This window comes from Hyperoodon ampullatus (genome assembly GCF_949752795.1).
Source record: "Hyperoodon ampullatus genome assembly, chromosome: 2".
NCBI classification, from domain to species: domain Eukaryota; kingdom Metazoa; phylum Chordata; class Mammalia; order Artiodactyla; family Ziphiidae; genus Hyperoodon; species Hyperoodon ampullatus.
The window spans coordinates 6333683-6358472 of record NC_136915.1 but is presented as its reverse complement, the minus strand read 5'-3'; the positions used below and the strand labels follow the sequence as shown (position 1 = coordinate 6358472).

At 44.6% G+C, this 24790-nt stretch overlaps 1 protein-coding gene across 1 annotated transcript in view; it reads left to right on the top strand.

Moving 5' to 3' along the window:
* RERE (arginine-glutamic acid dipeptide repeats) overlaps positions 1–24790 on the top strand; it is a 420244-nt gene that overhangs the window by 322861 nt on the left and 72593 nt on the right. Inside the window, exon 11 of the mRNA XM_079698584.1 lies at positions 2446–2544. Within this exon, the coding sequence (XP_079554710.1) occupies positions 2446–2544 (99 nt within the window). The remainder of the gene's footprint in view (positions 1–2445; positions 2545–24790) is intronic.

Genomic DNA, 24790 nt, shown 5'->3' with positions numbered 1-24790 from the left:
CTGGCTCCAAAGTCCATAGTTTTTCATCACTCTCCTTATAATTACCCCATTTACTATAATGACCTCTTATAAAATGTCGTTAATTTGCCATGAGCTTTTTATTAAGAATTTATGATTTGATCAACTTGAATTGATTTCAAAGTGTCACTATCGTGTGCTTTTTAAAAAAATTAGCCATATAATTTTTCCTTTTATTCACTTCTGATCCATGCTGTTAATAAGCTCTCATTACAGATCCTCATTATATTATAGAACTTGGCAAATACCTGCTTGTTCTGGGTATCAGGCGAAGTATGAAATGCTGACTTTATTTTTATTTTATATACTTCTGAAAGGAGGCCAGATTGGACGGTTTTCAAACATTTGCACATTCTAGTATTTTAGTATAGTATTTTGTTTATTTAGTATAATATTTATATGCACTATTTTATTTTTAAAATAGTCTAATGATGAATGTCATAAAAATATGTAAGTTAGTATCTAGCATTCATATGCATTACATACACCCCACACAAATAACAACTCACCCACACCCAAACTCTACCACCACCAAAAGCAGGATTCAGCATTGATCATTGTTATAGGTGTTTCGTTTTGTTTTAAGGTAGTTGACTTAATAATTAACTTGTAGCCTGTACTTCCTTGGATAGTCTGGACTTAAACTGGGGCCCTGTAAAGTGGGAGACTAACTCGGGAAATTTTAATTTTTAATAACTTTTTGTTCTGCTGAACAAGCAATGAAAATGGGTATTTGTGATAATCCCTTCCAATAGCAGTTAAACGATTAGAAGAGAGACTTGATGTGTATGTCTCAAACTTTTATTTATTTGTTTATTCATCCATACAAACAAACAAATATTTATCACAGGCTTACTATATGCCCAGCCCTGGGGCTACAGCAGTTGCCAGGAAGGCAATCTATAGGGTCTCCTTGGAAGTCTTCTGTTAAGGAGGGGAACACAGGGCTCTCTCCTTCGGTTGCGTCTGTAGCTCCTGGCCTACACCTAGGTGATAGTAATTGCTATAACCTGCTAGAACTTTTTATCTTGTATGTGTTGTATCCCCACAGCACATCCCCACTAGTTTGTGAGTCTCTGCAAATAAAAGCCGTGACTTACCAGTTAATAAGGTTTGTACTGTATTTGTACTGGGGATTCAGCAAAAGCTGGTGAATTGTTCAAATAAGGGATTGAAGCACTGGTGAAAAGATCAGAATGTCCATTGCATGAGGGCATTTTTGCTCACTGCTGTATCCCCAGGGTCTGCTGTGTGGCCTGGAGCATAATAGGTACTCAGCCAACATCAGGCTTAATGAATTTGAAGACACTGAGATTTAGATTTGGGTTGAGTCCACCTAAGGACAATAGTTGAAGGCCTTTATTAACTTAAGAAGTATTTCTGTGTATCACCTTATGCTACAGACTGTGTTAGGTACTGGAGATACAGGTCTTAGCCAAAACAGATGCTTGTGTCAGAGAAATAGATCTGTAAAGGAACGGCAGATTTCCAGTGAGAAATTTGGAGGGACAGCCATAGTTTGGGGAGGTCGACTGAGCCAGTGGATTTTTCTACCTGCTACTTCTCTGCATTGTCTGCAAGTTGAGACTTAGGAACCAGAAGTGGAGAGGGTCACAGGAGCCAAGGCAAGCATATCTTTGCAAGATAGAGAGGGTTCAGGGGTGCCAGGCACTGCCCAGGGTTGAAAAGGATATAGAGTGAAAAATAAGTTCAGTAGCTTTGACCAGAGAGAAGTCTGTTCCTAAAAGGACCATGTAGATAAACCAGCGTCTTCATGTATAGGTACTGAAAAGTTAGTATACTGTTAGATAATTAGACTTAAAGCTTTTATATTTAGGTACTTGAAATTTTTCTTAGCGAAATTACTACAGTTGAAAGATAAGAAATACTAATGGGATAGAACATGATCTAGCATGTCTTTGGGTCACTTTGGGGAAAATGGGACAAGAGTAGAGGTCACGTTGGCTGGGTTTGAGTCTTGCTCCACCACCTGCTGGCTTAGTGTGGTGAGCACCTTTACTTGACCTTTCCATGCCTCAGTCTTCTCATACGATAGTTCCTACCCCGTAAGATTAAGTGAGAGAAGACCTTCCTCATAGGATTAAGAATGGTAATGAGTTAATGGAATGTACTTAGCAATAGCCCAGGCCAGATGTTCAATAAATGTCATTGTTACTCTTAATCCTGTTTCTATTACTGCCAGAATATTCTCTGCCTTACCTGTTTCCCTTTTGCAGAACAGCTGAATTTGGGGGGGGGGTGTTGGATAAGAATGAATTATCATGCTGGCTAAAATGGCTCTGAGTCTTGTATGCTCGTCTCATGACTCTTCTGGTAGAGTAAATGCAGGGTCCCGCCTTTATTGATTTGCTCTCAGTTCTGTTATTTGGTGCAGTTAGCAGACTAAAGTTGTTGTTATTGTTTTAGCTCCATGAAAGCGGTTACGATGCTGGCAAAGCCCTGCAGCGCCTGGTAAAGAAGCCTGTGCCCAAGCTGATTGAGAAGAGCTGGACCGAGGACGAAGTGGTGAGCTTGCGGGGGTGGTGGGTGAGGGATGCTTTGCCTCGGGTCTTGGCGGGGCCGTGGCGGGGGGTGGGGCAAGGGGCGGGGTCTGCCTTGGGTCCAGGGCGTCGGGGGCTAGCCTCTCGCTGTTCTCCCAAGGTCCAGTCGTGGACGCAGGCTGTCCATGGCATCTGTCAGTCAAGGGAGGGAGCCTTGAAGCCTCATAACTGTATGGAAAGACTTGATTTTAGTAAGCATTGGTTCTGTAGATAATGGGAAAGATTTTCCCAAGTGTCATGGAAAGAGGGAGAAAAATTAATAGTTGTTCTTTAAAAAAATTAGTTTGGGTCGGTTGGTTTGTTTTGGGTGCAAGCTAGCTTTTGATACCTCCCCGTATTAAGACACAATCATTTTAGAACCAGTTGGTACCCAACCTAGAGTAGGGCTGCTACCCCGTTTTTATTGTGTAGGCTGGCAGGGTCCCTAACCTGCTGAAGGACAGTAGTCAAGAGCGGGAAGCGGGGGCTCGATTAAATAAATACAGTGGATCTTTCATATTCATTCTGTTAGTGTGGCCCATTAAAGAAGGTGGGGAGATAGAAATGTATCCACAAATACAGATTTTTCATACCCATGGATTTTATCCCAGCAGAAAGAGTTCTCACGAAGCTACATCCCCCATCTCGTGACTTTGGAAAGGAATTGCTATAAAAGACTGAGAGATTTCTTGTGCTTTTGCAAATAGAGTCTTCAGTAGGAATGTCACCGCTTGACCTTTGCCATTTAGGTTGAACGAGATTAAGATGAGGGCTGGCACTGATACACATATCGATTGATTGTAAATTCCTTGCCTGTATTTAAAACTACACTAAGGAAGACTGTTTAGAAACTCTAAGGAAGACTGTTTAGAAACTGTATGGCTTTCCTGATCCTGCTCTTTCATTTTTTCAGCAGTATCTATCAAAGGCTTATTATGTGCCAGGTGCTGTGTTAGGAGCCATCAAGGGGAACACAAGGCCCCGCCTCACGAGGGGAGACCATCTGTAAATCAGTGTATGTCAAGGGGTGAGACATGGGCTGAGGAAAACGGTAGGGCAGCGAGGATGAGGATGAACTGGGTAGGGGGCTGTCTTCTGTAAGGAGGCTCAGGAAACGCCTGGTGAGCACCATTTAGCACCATTTGAGTAGAGACCTTAGAGAAGTGAGGAGGCAAGCCTTTTGGATGTCGGGGGCCCTAAGGTGAAAGCACGCCTGGCATGGCATGTTTGAGAAATAGGCAGGAATGTGTCTGAGGGGAGAGCGGTAGGAGAGGTGGGGGTGCCGGTCAGGGTGGCCTGTGGACCCATGTTCAGGGCCTTGCTGTTTGCTCTGCACGAGCAGCTTGAGCAGCTTCTGAGCAGAGGGACTCGATCTGCCGATGGGCCCTCTGGCTGCTGAGTCAAGCATGGGCTTTGGGGGCTGTTGTGAGAGTCCAGGCCTGAGACTGGGGATGGAGTAGCACAGCCTGGATGTCTGCTGAGCGGAGAGCCAAGGGGGCGTGTTCACAGAATGGCTACGGGTGCCGGATGGGTGCCAGATGCTGGTGGCTGGGGTTGAGAGGAATGGAATGGGAGAGGACTGGGAGGCAGCAGGGGGGACTGAAGTGGCCCTTGAAGGCTCAGTAATAGAGCGCCTTTTCAGCAGTCCCTTTGCACTCCTCACAGCATGAGACTGATGATGAAGCTGCTGTTGCTGTTTTGAAATTTAAAATGTTAAAACTTACATGATTAGTAGAGAGATGGAAACATCTTAAATATTTGTTATTCAGATAGTGGCCGAAGTGAAAATGTTAAACTCAGTTGTTTTGAAAAGTCATATATTAAAAAACTAAAAATAGAGTTGCCATATGATCCAGCAGTCCCACTCCTGGACATGTATCTAGAGAAAACTCTAATTTGAAAAGATACCTGCACCCCAGTGTTCATAGCAGCACTGTTTACGATAGCCAAGACATGGAAGCAACCTAAATGTCCGTTGACAGATGAATGGATAAAGAAGATGTGGTGTGTGTGTGTGTGTGTGTGTGTGTGTGTGTGTGTGTGTGTATAACATGAAATATTACTCAGCTATAAAAGAAGAATGAAATAATGCCATTTGCAGGAACATGGATGGGCCTAGTGATTATCATTCTAAGTGAAGTAAGTCAGAAAGAGAAAGAAATACCATACGATATTGCTTATATGTGGAATCTAAAATACGACACAGATGAACTTATTTACAGAACAGAAACAGACATAGAAAACAAACTCATGGTTACCAAAGGGGAAAGGGGGAGGGGGAGGGATTAATTAGGCTTTGGGGAGGAATAGATACAAACTACTATATATAAATAGATAAACAACAAGGCCCTGCTGTGTAGCACAGGGAACTATGTTCAATATCCTGTCATAAATCATAATGGAAAAGAATATGGAAAAAATATTTATATATGTATAACCAAATCACTTTGCTGTATAACAGAAATTAACACAACATTGTACATCAACTATACTTCAGCTTTTTAAAAAAGTCATATGGATGTTGTTTTCCACTGTAGACCTATTTATGTGAGAAGGAGGTAAGAGATTTGATGGATAAAAATTTTAAATTCTACAAAAAGCCTTTGTGGAGGACAGACGTAAGGGGATGGGACGCATGTGGCCCGTGTGACCCACCCTAGGTCCTGGTCAGTACTGACGAGCTGCGGTGGCTGTTTCAGACTCCCACTCCTTCACTTGGTGTGCGGTTCCTCTTGGTCCCTCCTCTTCTTCCGCCCCGTCGTCCCTCCCCTTTCACTGCTGCCTCTCCATCTCCTCACTCGCCATGACTCTCTCCTCCTCCATTCGTTTTTCCCTTGACCTTTCCTTCCCTCTGGAATTTTCAGATTCCAGCTTAAAAGAAAGCTCTTCCTGCTTGAAAGAAATCTGGCTTCCTTTTCCGGCAGCCCTTGCTTATATCGGGCACAGTGTGGGCCGTGTCCCCACGGCTGCCTCTTTGGGACTTTTCGCAGACAGTAGGATGAAGGGGGGCGGGCGGGATCTGACACATGGGGAAAAGCCCAGCTTAATTCTGAAAAATGAACCACGACTCCAGAGCGCTGCCCACTCCGAGTCCCGGATAATGGTCTTTAACTGCGTAAATCCTTGTCAGTCTGGACTCATTTTTATCGTGTTTGCTTCTTGTTTTAGTGTAAGTTTTGAGAAATGTTTTGGCAGTCGTCCAGCCCTTGCAGAGCCTAAGGATCAAACGGTTCCCTTATTCATAGGAAGTTAAGCTTCACTTTCTGAAACCTCAAAAGTGAATGAGAGAGAGTGATTGAATAATTGATAGGCCGAGGGAAGCTTCAGATGAATGTGTCCACATCACTTCTTTGAATCATTTTATGTGTCAGCAGGGCACGTAAACCAACACGACTCTTAACCTTAGCCTGGTTTTGGCTGTGAGTGAACGCCTGCTCTGTGCGTGTGGCCCCTTCTGCTGAATTTCCCACATTTTCTCACCCCAGGAATCACAAGGATAAGCAAAATAAATGGGCCCCAACTCAAATAAATACGTGAGCCTGCCTCTTTTTTTTTTCCCCTCTCAATGTTCTATATACTTGGACATTCTAGTTATTTTTAAACTTCATCGCCCCCAGTATATGAATCTGACCCAACTACCCAACATCTGACCTGACGCCAGTGTCGATGAACTTGCTTTCCTTTCACTGACCTGAATCAAGACTCTCTGTGTGAGAGGGTTGGTGCAGTGAGCACCTACCCGTGGGAACCCCTGGCTGTGCTGGGAGCGGACAGCCTGGGCACCTCCTGGGTCCTCTGCTCTGAGGACAGACTCCTCCTTGCCCACCCAGGCCCGGACCCTAGCCGCCTTCGAGGCCTGGCATGTTCCCCGGCCCATCCCGTGGCGAGCGGCCCCTCTGCTGAGCCGTGTCTCCTGTCCGCATCCTTCACTGGTGGCTCATCCTTTGCCGCCTCGTGTAGCCTTTGTGCCGCCATCACCAGTTTTGTTCCTCATGGTCCTTATTTCTGAGTTGACTGTCCTTCTAGTCTGTAGACATATTAAGAGTGAGGACTTTCTAACAGTGAGAATGAGGTCTCTGCCTTTGAGGCGCTTGAGGAGTACTGACAGCTCTTTATTCAAGATGATTGTTTTTAAAGATTCTTCGCTCTAAGTGACACTGTCCTCAAGCCAGCATTTTAAAACTTGTAATTGTTAATAATGACGCATCAGCATCAAGGAGAAAAACTTTTATATGCATCCAGTGCTAACCTTAAAAGCTTTACTTTCGGGAAAAGTTCCCAAATTATGATTAATAATATCACCCGACCTCTTCTTCCCAGGTCTTTCAGATAATCATTAATCCTTGACATCTTAGGCCTCAGAATTATACAGTAGGAGGCCTTTCATTTCACACTTTTCTCTCAGTAATTCCTTGGACACTTTGTGTGTTTACAGATATGGTATTTCTTATTGAAGTTGCCTTGGGGCTGAGATACTTTAAATTCTGTTGAACTGAAGCCAGGTTTGTGCCAATTTCTATCAAATTCTATGCCAGATAGTGACAAATGAACTCTGTTTTAGAGGAGAGACTGTGAGAAACACCTTGGTAGCTAGCTCGTGACGGCGTTTCAGGCTAAATAAACCAGGTCAGATCAGAGAAGCATTTTTGCTTCAATTCATGAAGCTTATTGAACACCATGGTATGGGCAAAGATGGAGCCAAAGCAAATGGCTTGCTGCTTGCTGCACTGGAGAGTGACACAGATGCTTAACCAGTTTCACTTACATTATGCTAAAAATATTGTTCCTTTTCAGGAAGCCATCCAGATCAGTAGAACTTGAGAAGAGAAAGAGAAGGAAAGTACAGATCAGAACTTTAAAAAAAAAAAAAAAAAAAAACCCCAAACCCTAGATTATTAGGTTTTTAATTAAACATGATGAGCACATTTAAATATAACACAAAGGCCCCAGGCTGAACTGTGCCTAATCGAAACACATTAAGTCACCCTTCCATGCTTGGATAGTTATTAATTCTGTTTATTTATGCATGCAAGCTGAAGGTAGCATTTGCGCTGTTGTGTTGTTGCTTATTGCACTGGGATTCCATTGCTGCTTGATGCTGTGCTCTTAATTAGCATTCAGCTGTTGATTATGGAAATACTGGGGATGCTAATTGAATTCTTTTTGAAATTCAGGGCCTGCATTTTCCTTGTGGAGTTTGGCCTGACTTGCAAGGTTGTAAGATTGGGTGCTTCACTGAGCTATGCATTTCACCCTTTGCTTCCCATCCACTTGGCCGTGTTTTGGAAATTATTTTCGTGTTGAATTAGCTTTCCGCAAAATTCCAGGTGTTACATAAGGGAGAGGTTTTGTTGCTTAGGATGTCCCTAGGGAGTGTTTCCATTTCATCTTGGGTAACTAACTTTTATCTTGAAATATGCTTCCCTTTAACTATTTCATACCAATCTTGACATAATACATTGAGGTGAACAGCCTAGATACAAATAACCTCTGAAATTTTTATCCAAAGATAGTTAATCTGTGGTGGCGATAAACCTTAATTGGCCATGTACATGGATTTGCAAATTCGTAAATTTTAAAACATCTGAACCATGCTTCAATTTAAAGCTCAGTTTATCATAAATATAAATGGAAATCCTTCTTTCAAAATTGACATGACACGGCAAACTAATTTTCTGAATATCTGTAATCCAATGAACCCGTGTGGCTGGTCAAGGAATTACACAGAATACACACAGCTACTTCCATGGTGTCTTTCCCCAGCAGCATCTTCAGATGCCTTTGTTATGCCCTTTTTGGAATGTCTGCTCGAGAAAACATTGTTTTCATTGTTCACTCTTTTCAAGCCAGACATCTGGATGTGCCAGAAGACAGAGCTGCTTAGTGGGGCAAATATACAAGGAATTTTATTTACTGTTTGTGTAGCAGCTGTAGAAAATGGAATTCACAGGAAACCCAGAGCGAAGGTCCTATAGCAGCAGGAGGTAGTGGAGGTGAAAGCAGAGAGAGGGGGACAGTGACAAGGGGGAGAGAACTTCCCACAGCCTACAGTTACCGATCTGCACGTGAGCTTTAAGAGGTCCGTAATCTTGGTGTTTAGTTTTAAATGTTATATATTCAATATAGAGGAAGGCTTAATTGTATTATATTTATTTTGGGAATGGTCCACTTTCCAGAAGTGTTGAACATTTTATAAAGTTGTTCAAAAAATGTTGATGACAGGAGGTCATCTAATATGAATCCATTCATTTTCTTCTTTTGTAAATTTTATGTGAATGTTCCCTCTGGTTAGAACATTATTGTAAAAACATTAAAGGGGAGTTGAAACCTCACCACAGTCTCCTGGTTTCATACTCTCTTCAAAGCACTTTGTTTCACATACATACGTCATTTTATGTAATTATAAACTTACATAAATTGAATCATAACATTAAAGTTTTCACTTTCTAAAGTCATCTTAATCTGAAAATTTTTACAGTTTGCTTAGAACCCCAAATATAGACATGTTGTATTTAGTGCAGTACATAATGGGCACTTAGTAATTTTAAAATTGAATCAAAGTAGCTTTTTCTCTCTACTGATTACCCTTCCTCTAATTTTAAACTAAATTGGTTACTGTTTCTTATGAACAGCTTAATTCTTAGATATGAGAGTAGAAAAAAATAAGAAAAATTATAAATGTTGACATACTTCTTATACATAATGTATCTATTTTACTCACTCATGTACTTACTATGGTCCATGGTAAAAACCAGTCCCTTAATATTAAAAAAGAAAAATGTTGGGCTTCCCTGGTGACGCAGTGGTTGAGAGTCCGCCTGCCGATGCAGGGGACATGGGTTCGTGCCCCAGTCCGGGAAGATCCCACATGTCGCGGAGCAGCTGGGCCCGTGAGCCATGGCTGCTGAGCCTGCGCGTCCGGAGCCTGTGCTCCGCAACGGGAGAGAGGCCTGCGTACCGCAAAAAAAAAAAAGAAAAAAAAAAAGAAAAGAAAAATGTAGATTCAGGTGAAGTTTGCCTAATGTTTCAAGTATTAATGAAACTGAACTATTTTTTCTGTAATTGACCCCATCAGCCTTTGAATTAAACTCTTGTTTAAAGAAGTCGATAGTGTGGATAGAGTGAAGTTTATTGTCAAGTCCTTCTAGAAATGAGACACCAAATTAAAAATCAAGGGGCTTCCCTGGTGGCGCAGCGGTTAAGAATCTACCTGCCGGGCTTCCCTGGTGGCGCAGTGGTTGAGAATCTGCCTGCCAATGCAGGGGACACAGGTTCGAGCCCTGGTCTTGGAAGATTCCACATGCCACGGAGCAACTAAGCCCGTGCGCCACAGCTACTGAGCCTGCGCGTCTGGAGCCTGTGCTCCGAAACAAGAGAAGGCCGCGACAGTGAGAGGCCCGCGTACCATGATGAAGAGTGGCCCCCGCTCGCCACAACTAGAGAAAGCCCTCGCACAGAAACGAAGACCCAACACAGCCAAAAATAAAAATTAAAAAAAAAAAAAAGGGCCTCCCTGGTGGCGCAGTGGTTGAGAGTCCGCCCGCCGATGCAGGGGATACGGGTTCGTGCCCCGGTCTGGGAGGATCCCATATGCCGCGGAGCGGCTGGGCCCGTGAGCCATGGCTGCTGAGCCTGCGCGTCCGGAGCCTGTGCTCCGCAACGGGAGAGGCCGCAACAGTGAGAGGCCCGCGTACCACAAAAAAAAAAAAAAAAAAAAAAAAAAAAAGACTCTCTTTGAAAAAAAAAAAGAATCTACCCGCCGATGCAGGGGACACGGGTTCGAGCCCTGGTCTGGGAAGATCCCACATGCCGCAGAGCACCTAAGCCTGTGTGCCACAACTACTGAGCCTGTGCGCCACAACTACTGAGACTGTGCTCAAGAGCCTGCGAGCCACAACTGCTGAGCCCACATGCTACAACTACTGAAGCCTGCGTGCCTAGAGCCCGTGCTCCGCAACAAGAGAAGCTATTGCAATGAGAAGCCCACGCACCACAATGAAGAATAGCCCCTGCTCGCTGCAACTAGAGAAAGCCCGCGCGCAGCAACGAAGACCAAACAGCCAAAAATAGAAACAAATAAATAAGTAAATTTATAAAAAAGGAATCCGCCTCCTAATGCAGGGGACACGGGTTCGAGCCCTGGTCCAGGAAGATCCCACATGCCGCAGAGCAACTAAGCCCGTGCGCCACAACTGCTGAGCCCGTGCGCCTGGAGCCCGCGTGCCTGGAGCCCGCTCACCACAGCAAAGAGTAGCCCCTGCTCACCATAACTAGAGAAAGCCTGCAGGCAGCAACAAAGACACAATGCAGCCAAAAATAAATAAATAAAATAAATAAATTTATTTAAAAAAATCAATTATATGTGCAGAAAAGTTGGTGTAAGGCAGTCAATTTTGTCACTTAGTTTGCAGAAAGATTCTACTGTGTAACAAGCTGTAAAGAGAAATGTACTTTAGAATCCTTTAGTAAATGAAATAGGCCAAGCATTAGAAGGGGAGAGATATTTCAAAAATTTATTTCAGCATTTCTTATCAGTAGAAGTTGCCTCTGGGTTCAATCTACAAATTCAGCTGTGACCTTGCCTTTCACATATTTGGCTTTATTGCTTTCTAGGCTTCCTCTTTATACTATGCTCAAAGTTAGTATGTATGTTTTTCTTTTTAGACAAGGTCATTGTTTTTTCATTTTCTTTAACCAATACGTTTTTAAGTTCCTTATCCCAAGCCCTAATTTTAGTTTTTTGTTTCTGTTTTTAAAGAAGGCTAACAAATTGTGCCATGCTTTTGGGTTCCGTGTGTGTGTATGTGTCTGTTTGTACGTTCGTGCAAGTTTATGTGTTCAGGCCTTGGGGTGATGCAGACGGAACAGAGACCTGGGAAGTAACCCCACATTGAATATGCATAGCCTATATTATTTCTCACCGCTCAGGATTTAAAGTCAAAGAGTAATTTTTATGGGACAGTTTTCATTTTTGTTTGAAGCGGGGGAGTGCTGGGAGAAGCTTCAGCTTGGAAGCTTAGTAAATCCTAGAGTGGCGGGTTACTGAAGCCGTGATTTCCATCTCCTTTTCAGGGACGTGTAAAAAAAATGGAGATGGCATACACTTTCAGCCACTCTCCATCATCTTTCTCTGTTCATTTTTAAAATGAGAACAGGGCACAAGGGGACTTGAGAGATTGCATTTGTTCTCCCACAGACAAAGTGGGTATTTTATAAATGAAGAGGATGGAAAACCCTTTCCTTCTGCGGTTCCTTAGCAACAGAACTAGAGTCAATTTTAATGTGTATGCATGGAACGCTCTCTGGATAATGACATTGGAGCCTTATATTTTCACAGGTGAAACATACCATATTAGCCTGGTAACTAGAATTCAGGGTTGGGGGAAGGAAACAGGAGGTTAAAAAAAAAAGGGAACCCTACATTGAGAGGAAGTAACTCATTTAGCACTGTCTCCTCTCTCCTGGCACACTTATGTCTTAAATCTAAAGTCTCTCTTAGGTAGAAGTAGTAATGGCCTTGGTAGCCCCCTTATTGCTTTGTTCACGAGAGTGCTGGCCTGTTTTTTTAAATTTCCTGGTAGCGTTTCATTCTTCCTCTCCTAATACGCTGCATGCTGCTAAGTGATACTATGTTTCAGCACTTGCTTTAGGACATTTTCCCAAAGTATGTTTATATGGGTAAATTCCAGTGCATTTTCCACACCTATACAGCATAGTACTGAGGTGCTAGGAAGCAGAATATGTTTGGTGGTCACAAAGGAGAAAGACAGTCTCTGCAGTTTGCTCACCACTTAGTGTTCAGGCCCAGGTCTGTGTCTCCAGCTTTGCATTTGTTGAGTTTGGTGTTGGGGCTTGGCAGATGGCAAGTGAGCGTGAAGATGGGATGACCCCTTCATGTTGTCTACCAGGATACTTAGTTCTGATTTTAGATTACTGGTTGAAAGTCATTCATTTATTTCATAAACGTCTGTGGAGCACCAACACTCTGCCAGGCACCATTTTATGTGCTGGTGATACAGCAGTGAACAGAACAAACAGAAATCCTTATCCTCCTGGAGCTGACATTCTAGTGAGGAAGACAGATAAAAACAAGATCACAAAGTGACATAAACCTAGTGTGTTAGTAGCTAAGTGCTAGAGTCTTGTATCCCCAGAACATAGGCCAGGGCCTGGGGCAAAGTTGATCATCAGAAAATACTGTTTGACTGGGTTGAATAGAAGGGAAACCTAGCAGAGGCTGTTCTCCCTGCCCCATCTCTACTCTCAACCCCCCAGATCCTCAGATCACGTCAGTGGAGTTGGCCCATGTGGCTGAGCCCCGGCACTGATACAATCAAGGAGAGCTTCTCCTTCAACCTGCACGGGGCCAGTGCACGCTCTAACTCCAGCAGAATTAACTGGACATTTCTCTGTTCTTTTCTTCTTGGTAGCTTCCCTTGGAAGGAGCATCCAACCCCTTCCAGTTGTCTGTGGTTTTCTTTTCTAGACTCCAATTATAAAAAGCCCATTCCTTGCCAGCATCACTTGATACTTACTGATGCGTAGGGTTGCAGTGTTCTGCCGTGAGGGTGAGAGGGAAGAAGCCTCAGCAGATGGCCCAGTGTGAGACTGCCTACCCTGACCAACCCACCTTCCCTCGAAATCCATCATCACTCTTTCAAAAGAGAATGACCTGTTTTCTCATCTCTTTCTTATGGTTGGCCGGTTGTCTTGGGCAGCCTTTTTTGTGACTGTGAGATGTGCGTAATGTACTTTTCCTGTCAGGCTTCCTCTGTCAGGCTTCCTCTAAACCTCTAGTGTGCTCCCACTATTTGGTCACTTTTGGAATGTTTTCTTCCCTTGCAAAGGGCTAGGTTCCATGTAGTTAATCCGAGCAGTATGAAACAGAAGAAGTATCAAATAAACATACCAAAGAACTAAAAAAGAAGGAGGCAGGGAAAGCTGCAAGTAAAAAAGAATCACAAAGTAAGAGAATTGGGCAGACTGACTGAAGTTACATCACGTGGCCTGAGGGCTAAAGAGTCTAATGTGTCTAGAGCCTGTTTTATTATTTTTTTTTAAGTGTATACTATGTCATTCTGGATCGTTTTATTAAATGATCAGAAATCACGACCCCTGACAGCACCAGGAAGGCCTCTATTCTGGAAGTAGGAGAATGCCCGGGACACGGTGGAGTCACTGTTGCTTTGTTGCCATTGCCCCGCGTTCTCCGAGGGCACCGAGGGCACGACTGAAGTGCAGACCCTGGGCTCTGGAGGAGGGCGAGGTCAGGGTGTTACGCTCCCCTCTGCTCTCTGGAAACTGGGTCCCCTCCTTGGGTCTTAGTTTTCTTGTCTGAGGAATAAGAAGAGGAGGAGGAGGAGGAAGGGACGAGCTTCGCGGTGCCTGACAGGTGTGTGTCGAATCTGGACCGGATGCATCTTGGCCTGCTGCCCCCCACCCTTTTACTTCCCAGGTAAAACATTGGCAGATGTTTTGCCTAAAGCTAATGGAATCATCTCTGGTTAAGAAATTTGAAAACATGGACACCTGCACACTCACGAGTCCTTTTAGTACTAACGAAGGGCTGTTGGTTTTCTCTTGCAGGCAGTTTGTAAGTTTTGATTATAAATTTATTTTTTTGCCTCATCTTTCCCGTCAGCAGTAATAAAACAGAATCTTCTAGACTACAGAGATGCACGTTAACGAGTATTATGTACTATGGCAGAGTGGGAGGAAAGAATGACCCATCATCAGGGGCTCTGCTTTATGTTACTTCAATCTCTTTCCTCCTCTTTAACAGCCCTGAATCTTCTCTGGGAGCCTCTGTTGTTGAAGTCTGTGGAGGTGTCACATTTGCTAATAAGCTGCTTTTCCAAACAGGCACTGTCAGCCTAAATTAGTCATTTTCTTTTCTATCTAGGGTTTTTTTTAGGGTAACAGTACGAAACAGGCTTGGTGATCCATTTTTGAAAGGAAAGTGTTAGAAAAGGAATTTAACAAGGTCTTAGTAAGGGAACTAGTTGACCTGGACCCAAAACCCAGGTAACATTAATCTAAATTTAAAATAGCTTTGCTTGTGGAAAACACTGGGCTCTGGATGTCTGTGGTTCCCGTTCCTGTGTCCCCAGCAGAACACCACTTGGGACTCTCGATTCCATCAGACAAAGCTGTTCCAAGCTCCTGAAGCAGCTTAAAGAGTGGGATGGACCCTGAATACTTGGAATCTTCCCTCTCAGTCAAGTCCACAGAAATGACATTCTCCAATCTTTTAGCAATAACTAAAGTTAGAAAATTATTTTCAGGTTGTCCTTTGGAATAGCCCAACTTCTTTGTCAGCTTCCCAAGTTTTTCACCCCAGAAGAGTCTGACCTTGGTAGTTTGTTTTCCTCATTAGAACCCCCTGACTTTATAATCAGCTCACATTTTTCCTTCCTCCCTCCTCCTGTCCCCTCCCCACCCCCTTTCTTTAAAACCCCTGTCAAACATTCCAAGGATCCATTTAGATTATCTTGCAAACATTCCAAGGATCCATTTAGATTATCTTGCTTTTAGGCAAACTTTCAGAGGAATCGTTCAGTTGCCCACACATTTAGAGTCAGTAAGCATCACACCACATTGTCCTCTGCTGCTTTGAAATAATTTTAGGGCGTGGAGAATTCCACTGTTAGGAGGATATGCATGTATAGGAGAGGCCCTCTCCTTCAGATGAATATCTGGACAAAAGGGATTCTTAGAGCGCAAAACCAAATGTCATTGTCAGTTTCTGGGTAACCAACTTTAGATGTGCCTTAGATAATATTATACAGGGAATAGAGAGAGGAGGGGCTTCGTTTTCGCCTTACATCAAATTGAATTCCACTGACTTTTCATGCCCACTCTGTGTGAGGCTCTGCTGGGTGTTGTGAGACCCCTTTATCCACTGTTCACTGTCGTCATTCTTCCTCTGCTTGAATCTTCCATTCCCGTTGTTGGCTCATTCTTCTGTTATTCAAGTGATATGTTCTGTATTTAGAAAAAATTTAAAGACAATATTGTATTCGAAAGGAACTTCTTGTTGACTTTAGACAAATAAACGTCATCTGTTCTTTTTTTTTTTTTTTTTTTTTTTTTTGCGGTATGCGGGCCTCTCACTGTTGTGGCCTCTCCCATTGCGGAGCACAGGCTCTGGACACGCAGGCTCAGTGGCCATGGCTCACGGGCCCAGCCGCTCCGCTGCATGTGGGATCTTCCCAGACCGGGGCACAAACCCGTGTCCCCTGCATCGGCAGGCGGACTCTCAACCACTGCGCCACCAGGGAAGCCCACGTCATCTGTTCTTTAACTGCTAAGATCTCTGCAGGAGCCACCATAACCTTGATAATTGCCTGGCAGTGTGGCACCCTTGACTGATTTTGCCTGTGGGTGTGTATGAGCGCTTGAGTTGGAGGCTGTTGCCACAGGCCGCCTAGAGAGCGGATAGCAGCCGCACAGTTGCAGACCCTCTTCGAGTGCCTCTTCTACGCCTGACAGTGTGCTGGGGTCCACCGGAGACTCAGGGGTGAACCTGCTGCTTTGTGTTCTCCAATAGGGAGATCGGGAAGGGCGCTGAGGAGGAGGTGTTATTTGAGAGGAACCTTGAAGGATGGATAGGATTTTAACCGGCAGAGTTGATAGAGGTTAATGGAAGAACAAAGGCATAAAAGAATGTGGGTAGCTGGTTAGTAGCAGATTACCCAGTTTGAAGGAAGCTGTGGGTGGAAGAGTGTTTAAGACGGCTTATTTAAAGCCAACCACTCTTCATGGGAAGAGAAGTTTATCTTTAATTTAATAGGAAATAAGGACTAATTACATATGTTTGAATGTGGGGAATGATAGGACTGGGACCGTCATCGGAGATTAGTCTGGCAGTGACAGGATGATGGATGGAAGTGGGTGGAGAAAGGGGGTCACGGTTCTGAAACTCGGCTGCGCGTTAGAATCACCTGGAGAACTTTAAAACGCCCTAGTGCCCAGACTGCGCCCTGAATCAGAATCTCTGAGGTGAGACTCGGGCGCCCGTGTTCCAGGCTCTGAGAACCACAGGGTGGGATAAGGACTCTGGCTCTAGTGAGAGACGTGGAGAGCCCCGAGTCTGTAGCAGTGGTTCTCAACCTCGGTTGTGCACTGGAACCCCACGAGAAATGTTAGCTAACACACACACAATGGAGGCTTGGGTCCCACCCCAGAGACTGAGTTAATTCACCTGGGATAGAGCCAGGGTGCTGGGGTTCTGCGTACAGGCAAGGTTGAGAAGAATAGAGGTAGAGGCCGTGAGAATCAAGAGGAGGGATTAAAATCAAGAGGCCTGTGGAGTTACAGTAAGACCCTTGTTATGTGCCAAGGTGCTGTGCTGAGCACTTGACATGAGTTGACTCATTGGTTGACATTCTGCAGAAGAAGAAGCTGGGTCACAGACGGGAGGGAGGACTTTCCCGAGGTCACAGAGCGATTGGTAGAGCCTGCTTTCCAGCCCGGCCTCGTGGTTCCAGAGCCCCGCTCTTAACCTACTACACTGGCCTCTCTGGAGAAGCCTGGCTGATTGGAGGTGGGAAACAGGGAAAAAGTGGAGAGATGCCGTTCAGATTTTGTGTTTTGGTACAAGGGAGGAGGCTGTTGGTACTATTAATAAAATTGTGAAATCAGGAGTACTTGCTTTAGGGGAGGAGAGGAGAGCTTATGTTGAATTTGAGATGATTGTAGAAGATACAGGTTGGTGTAGCAGTTAGACATGAGGGTCTAAAGATAGGAGCGCTTTCTTGTTTGCAGAGAGGGTTCACAGTTGAGAAAACTGGACTTGAAGAGGTTTGTTAGCTCACTGAGGACCACAGAACTGGTCAGTGGCAGGGCAAGGATCGGATGAGGTTGCCAGGGGTAACAGTGCAGCGGGAGGAGAGACTCATAGGGAATCTTCACGTTGCGGGGCAGAAGGATGGACAACGTGATGAAGCCACTCGGCACGAAGTCGGAAAAGGAATAGCTCAGAAGGCAGGAGAAGGGTTTGTTTAATTTGTTAAACATTATGTTTAACTTAATAGGAAATGAGGAATGGGTACATAGCTTTTAATGTGGGCAGTGATAGGACTGGGGCTGTCCTTTACATAACTTAATTGAAAGATTGGTCCAAGGCCAGGATGCTGAGGCATGTCTGCCAGTGCTGACGGCATTGCCAAAATAACTGATAGTCCAGGCCACGTCTGGAACTTGGGGAAACAGGACGGAGATGGCAGGGGAGCTGAGGGGCTGGAGATCACAGTCAAGAAGAAGAGATGGTGTGCGATTCACCGTGACTGTGCAGCGGTAAATAAAAGGAAGTTTCTAGTTTTACATCTTAGGTGTTTTCACAGAGTTCCAGCCATAAGTGCATGGCTAGGTTGGGATAAAGGGAGGGCACCAGGAACTGTGGCTGCAAACACAATATCTGAGGGGCTCTGGGCAAGACTGTTCATGTTCCTGAGAGTGCTGTCAGAAAGTAGGGTAGAGAAAGGGCCTTTTAGTGCGGTGTCCGATCACTGACGCAGGGGGGAGGCTGGCTTGGCTGGTTGATGTTACGACGAGGAAAGTGGCTAGAGGTGGTAGGTGATGTGGTCGGACAGGAAGGAATGCGCCCAGAACGAGGCTGCTGGCCCTGTCATTGGAGGGCTTGAGAGGAGAGGGATGTCGTGTGTGTCTTCTGTGAGGATGCTGACGGAAGGGGGCCTCGGGTATGAGGGCATTTGGAGAAAAGGGGGCGGGGAGAAGACAGTAGGTCTCTAGGGTATAAGGATCCAGTTGGGGTTGCGAGGGTGAGACGTCCGGAGTCAGAAGTAGGGATTGGGAGGAGAATAATGGGGAAGGGGCGCGAAGGAAGGTTGTGCTGTGGCTGATCGTTCTAGGAGAGCTGAGGACTGGCCCCTGGGTGCTGCCCTGCTGGATGATGTGCTTCTTGAGGGCCAGTGCATGTCTCAGAGCGCCTTCCTTCCCAGTGGGGCTCGGTCAGTGGTAAACTGAGTTGAGGTGATATGTAGAGGTTGAAGATGGAGGCAAGTGGTGACGAGGGAGGACTTTGTCAATAGAACAGTATTTAGAATTTGAGATCGCAGGTTGGAGTGTTGGCTCCAGAATATATTGTGCTATTTGTTTCCTCAGTCACTCAACAAGTATTAGGCATTTAGCTGTGTAACTAGGCACTGTCTAAGCTCTAGAGATAGAAATAACGGTGGACACCCAGTTCTCATGGTGCCCGCATTCTGTTGGGGAACAAAGAAAATAAATGAACACAAATAAGGCAATTCGGGTAGATTCCATGAAGAGGATAAATGAGCTGCACCCGGGCTCTGAGCAGGGTGGGGCTGCCTTCTTAGGGGAACAGCGCTTCTCATTCCAAAGCACCTTCTGCTGAGCAAGTCTGGGCAGCCCATACCTCTGATAGTTCAAGTCAGTTTAGGAGGAGCGATAGATGTCTTTCTAATAATTCAGGTTACTTGACCCCCGTCTGGTGATCTATGGGGTCATGTCTTAATTGCCTGTAAACTGTTCGTTGTCAGACCAGATAAATGCCTTCAGGACCCAGGAGCTTTTGGTGAGCTTAGAACAGGCTGAATTTGGCTGAAAGGTGAAGTGGGAACTTTGTTATGGAAGTAAAATCATGTTGCTGTCTTTCACGTGAAATCCAGGCATAGGCGTGCGTTTTCCAGTATGGGGGACACAAAACATAATATTTTTAAATGCCAAAAAGATTCTGTAAGCTGTTTTCATGACTTTTTGGATCGGGGGAGAGACTAGAAGATGAGGGTCTGGTTCTTGTTAAAACTTTTGCTGATAATCTTCTGGTCGCTTTGGATGAATGTTCTCTGTGGCCAGGAGGGAGAACGGGGAGAAGTTGTGAAGTTGTGGCTAAACCCCAAAGGCGGCTCTGTCTAGCCCTGGAGTTCCCTTTAGATGTCACTATGGTTTCATTTTCTTTGATGGCTCCTCAGTGTGATGGGTTTTATCAAACAGGCCTTAAAAGAAAAAAAAAAAAAAAGGCATGAAGGAGCTTGATAAGTAAAACATTCATTTCCTCATTATGGAGAACATTTCTTTCATCCTTTATTAGGCCACAAGAATTTTTTCCCACTGTTCACCATCCTAGACAGTGTTGAGAAGGTCCCACCAATCCTGCCTGCCTGCCGGCCTGCGGTCAGAGCAGCCGGGTCTTCTGGAGCCTGGGAGAGGTCTCAGAGCTCTCCTCAAATTAACTGGGGGAAAGAAACGTACTGCTGGTGGGCGAGATTTCCTCTGCATGTTTTCGCTGCCATTGTGTCCCGTTCTTCTTTTGGTTCACGATTTGATCAAAATCAAGAAATTCTAGTTTCTCCTCCTTATTTTTTTTCTACCCCCTCCCTTCACTTTTACTATTCTCAGATAACTCCCCATCTGTCTGTAGAAAACCACCCACTTGTAACGTCATTAAAGTTTGGTGGTAAAAAACAAAAGTGTGGGTAAACCTGTTTCTGGTTGAGACCAGTTTTCATAGCTTGGCCATTCATTGATCTTCTTTTAAAAAATCGAGTATTAACTAAATAATTAGGCTCCTTCTGGCCCTGAAAGGCCCAGGTTCTGATAATAGGATTTGTCATTGAAGAACATTCCTTAAACGCCTGTCTTGTATGTGCAAAGGACTCTGCCAGATGGCCCCAGACAGGACCTCCCTCACTCACAGAGAGAAATGGCGGTGATGGGCTTGGGTGCCCAGAGCCTGGTACCAGGCAGATTGTGGGAAGTTCCATGGTGGGGTCGCAGCACAATGCAGGGACGGAGGAGGGTGACAGAACGTGGACACGAGACAGTGAACGTACTTGTTCAGGGTCACACCAGTCGTACGTGAGGACACCCAGGAATCCAAGCGAGAGAGTCCAGCCCAAGAGTGGCTCCGTGGCGATGTTGCACAGGATCCCCAGACAGGACGTCATGGCAGCGGACTTCCCTGGCGGTCCAGTGGTGAAGAATCCTCCTTCCAATGCAGGGGGCGTGGGTTCGATCCCTGGTCAAGTAACTAAGATCCCACATGCCGCGGGGCATCTAAGCCCCACGCACCTCAACTAGAGAGAAGACCGAGCACTGCAACGAAGAGACCGCGTGCCCCCACGAAGATCCCTTGTGTGCCACAACTAAGACCCGACAAAGGCAAATAATAAAGAAAACAATAAATTAATTAAGTAGAATAAAAATTTTTTAAAAACCCCAAAAACATCAGGGCAGGAGATACAGAGGTGGGAGAGTGCGGGCCATGTTCAGGCAAGAGCAGGGGGCTGGCTTCCGTTGAATCTAGGGCAGCCGGGGCAGCCGTGCAGGCCAGGTGCTACCCCCTTCCTTCTTCTTGCATTTCTCACAGACATTGTTTAACACGGCACTGTCTCCCGCTGAGCTGAGATGAAGCCTCAATTCATTTTAACACAACCTCTAATCCAGATGGTTGTGTCTGGTGGGAGCTGAGGCCGGAGTGATAGAGCGGAGATCACTGAGCACTTTAGTCGCACACTGCAGAGTCTGAACTCTTTACTCTTCTTCAACAGAGAAGTGCCATAATCAGTTTTGGAATTCAAAGAATGGCTTTTACCTCAGTGGAATGACAGTTAACACAGTGTAGGGTCTTCAGTGGTGCCATCTGTCTGGGTTCTAGAAAGTGTTTTTAATAACTCTAGTTTGGTTCTGTTAGGTAAAACCAGAGTCTAATAAACCTAGCCGAGATGTGGAGCGTGCTCGGCTCCCCCAGGAGTTCCTGTCTTCCTTTTAGGTACAAAGTTAAAGATGTTCCTCATCGAGCCCCTGAAACAGCTTTGCTTAAAAAGCCATATACTCCCTCCCAAGTTTACATTGGCATACACTTTTTTCATCATAAGGATGTAATTTCTCATGTATCATAAATATTGACATTTGAAAATAAAAGTGTCCCGTCGCTTTTTTAAATACACCCACTGCATTTTGGCTGCCATGGTCATTTATACCCATTATCGTCCGTTTTAAAAATACATGAATGGGCTCCTTTTTAGCAGTAAATTTTTACAATTTATCTTTTCCCCGCCTAACATGTAACTAGTAATTTTCCAGTCTACTTCCCTGTAGACTTTATTCCTGATGTAAAGCATTTTGTGTTTGAGAGTCTATTGTCAGATCACGCTTTCATACTCCCTACGACAGAAGCGTGCGTTTCAAATATGTGTGTGTGTTGTCATTTCCTTTAGCAATAAAGGTCTAAGTGTTAAAAGATAATCTTCTCTGATTATGTTATCAGAATAATTTTTTTTTAATACTTTTTTTTTTTTTTTTTTGGCTGCGTTGGGTCTTCGCTGCTGCACAGGCTTTCTCTAGTTGTGGCGAGCGGGGGCTACTCTTCGTTGTGGTGCGCGGGCTTCAGTAGTTGTGGCATGTGGGCTCAGTAGTTGTGGCTCGCGGGCTCTAGAGCGTAGGCTCTGTAGTTGTGGCGCACAGGCTTAGTTGCTCCGTGGCATGTGGTATCTTCCCGGGCCAGGGCTCGAGCCCGTGTCCCCTGCATTGGCAGGCGGATTCTTAACCACTGCGCCACCAGGGAAGCCCCTGTTATCATAATAATTATTAGTGCACAGTTGATCAAAACAATGAGATAGTATAAAAGTTGATAAAATTTTACTTTTTGTTTAATATTTATTGGAAATTAGATGATTCCGTTTTTTAAACACATTAGTTCTTGGATGAATATTACTTATTGTTAGAGTGAGGCCATATTCTGCATCAATTTTATTCTTACTCTTCACTTATTTGTAGATGTAAGTGCTCAGAAATCTTGTTTACATAAATAGATAGGAATGATAGCTTTGTCACTCAGTTAGTGAGTTCCTTCCATAATCAAGAAATATAATTTATCATCAGACTTGATTTTCAGTAGTCTATCAGATGACACCTCCACAAGATCCTCCTTCAATTTCGTTGAAAGTAAAGAACTGGAAAGTGCCCGAGACTTGCATGAGGCTTCCGACTGTGACCTTGGAGTTGGTCCCTGCGTCAACAGGAACATGGGTGTCTTGAATTGACCCTTTGTTTGGTGGCTGGAGTTTCTGCATAGGGCAGTGCTAGTAGCATTCCACATGGGAGAGAGGGATGCCTTTGTGTGTGAAGTGAGGGGAGGAAGATTGCAGAAGGGGAGGTGGAAGAGGAGGACTGCACCTGCCTCACAGGAGTGTGTTCTCAGGCAGATGAATTTTAGGAAAGAAAATATATGAAAGTGGAAGGTTTGGAAACGATTTCCCTTAAAATTACTTGAGTCCGTGTACCCTTAAGAAAGTCTTTGGTGTCTGCACACCCTGCTTTGCAGACTGTGGACCTGCCTACAAACCTTGCTTGTCAGGCCCACTTCCGGGCGCTGGGAAAGCGCAGGGAAAGGCCCCCGTAGGATCTGGACCGGCCTTGTGGAGAGGGCTAGCCTGGGAGCCTTCAGTTGGGCAGCCTTGGGCAGGGAATGAGGCCACACATTGCTTTGGTGACTTAGTGATGAATAAATTACTGTCCTTGCCCTCCAGGAGTTTATAATCTGAGCTCATATTATAAAACAAAACAAAACAAAACAACGCCCCGCCCCCCAAAAATCTGACAAAAATCAAAATCTTCTATGAGAGCTTGTTTCCTATGTTATTAAATAAGGTACGTTTATTTGCATTTTTTGATGTTTTGATGACTGGATTTCAATATAACTGGTTTCCTTTGTAATCTCACTTTATTTTCGGCATTTAAAAACCATTTTTAGAAGAGGTCAGGCTTTACTAGACTGCCAAAAAGTTCCATGGCACAAAAAAGATGAAGAACTGTGTTCTGAGTGCCGGCCTCTTCCAAATACCACAGTTAGTCAGTTTCCAAAGAGTCCTAGATGACAATTTCAATAAAACGGTTTCATGGAAGGACGCCTCATAGAGCTTTCGGTAGGACTGTGGTGTGATGTTACTGGCTTGGGCATGCCCCATAGATGTTTCCCATGTTACATTAGACTGTCAGACTTGGACCTGGTACAGTCAGCTTTCCACATCTTCAGGTTCTGCAACAGTGGATTCAACCAACTGTAGATAAAAAATATTGAGGGGAAGAATTCCAAAAAGTTCCAAAAAGCAAAATTTGAATTTGCTGCACATCGGCAACTATTTACATAGCAGTTATTGATACACTGTATTAGGTATTATAAGTAATCTGGAGATGATTTAAAATACAGGGGAGGATATGCGTAGGTTATGTGCAAATACTGCACCATTTCATGTAAGGGACTTGAGCATCCTTGGATTTTGGTATCCTGGAGGGTCCAGGAACCAGTCCTCTTGGAATCAGGCACTATCTGAAGGAGCTTACAGTCGCCCATCAGGGAAACACACACACGCACGCGCGCGCACGCGCACACACACACACACACACACACACACACACGGTTCTCAAGCGTCACAGGCCTTCCTTGCCCCTATTCCGCTCTAAGAAATCCATGTGAGGGAGAAAACTTTCATTATCTCCAGATTGTGTTTCACAACAATTGAGAATGTTCTTGGTTTTATTATTAAGTAACGTGAACCCGTGACTTCTTAGTTATTGTTTGCTTTGTTTCTTTAACATCTCAACATGCATTATTTTCTTCCCTGTGCTTTCTTCGGCAGCTTATTTGCTCCACGCACCAGGTCCCCTGACTTGAAGCTGCAGAGCTGCATTTAGATCAGGTTTCTCGCATGCTGCTGACTTTATCTCATTTACAGTATCACATTTCTGTTGCCATACACTGTGTGATCTGGGCCTCCCCACAGCTTTTTAACAATTAGTAATTGAGCAGGAAGTGTGTTTTTATTACAGTGGCCTTTTGATTTTGATTTTACAATCGTGTAGTGTTTAGCAGAGAGCAGAGGTGGGGAAGTGGCCCTCTGAAACACATTTTTGACAGAGAGAAGTCTGTTGTTTCAGCCACTTGGCTATCTGTCAGCAGTTCTCAGACTTCCCCCTTGTGTTGGTTGCCTGGCAACCTGGGGCTGGAGCAATCAAACCGTGGCCAGTGCTTTTCCAAGCCCAGATTGGGAGATGATTTATTGGTGGAACTGTAAGCATGGTAAACCCAAGCCTCAGAAATGGACCTTTTTTTTTCTTTCTTTCTTCCTTTCCTTTCCTTCCCTTTCCCTTTCTTTCTTTCTTTCCTTCCTTCCTTCCTTTCTTTCTTTCTTTCTTTTGCTAGGAGTTTATAGAAACCACATCAAGAAAAAATAAAAGAAAGGGTGTCA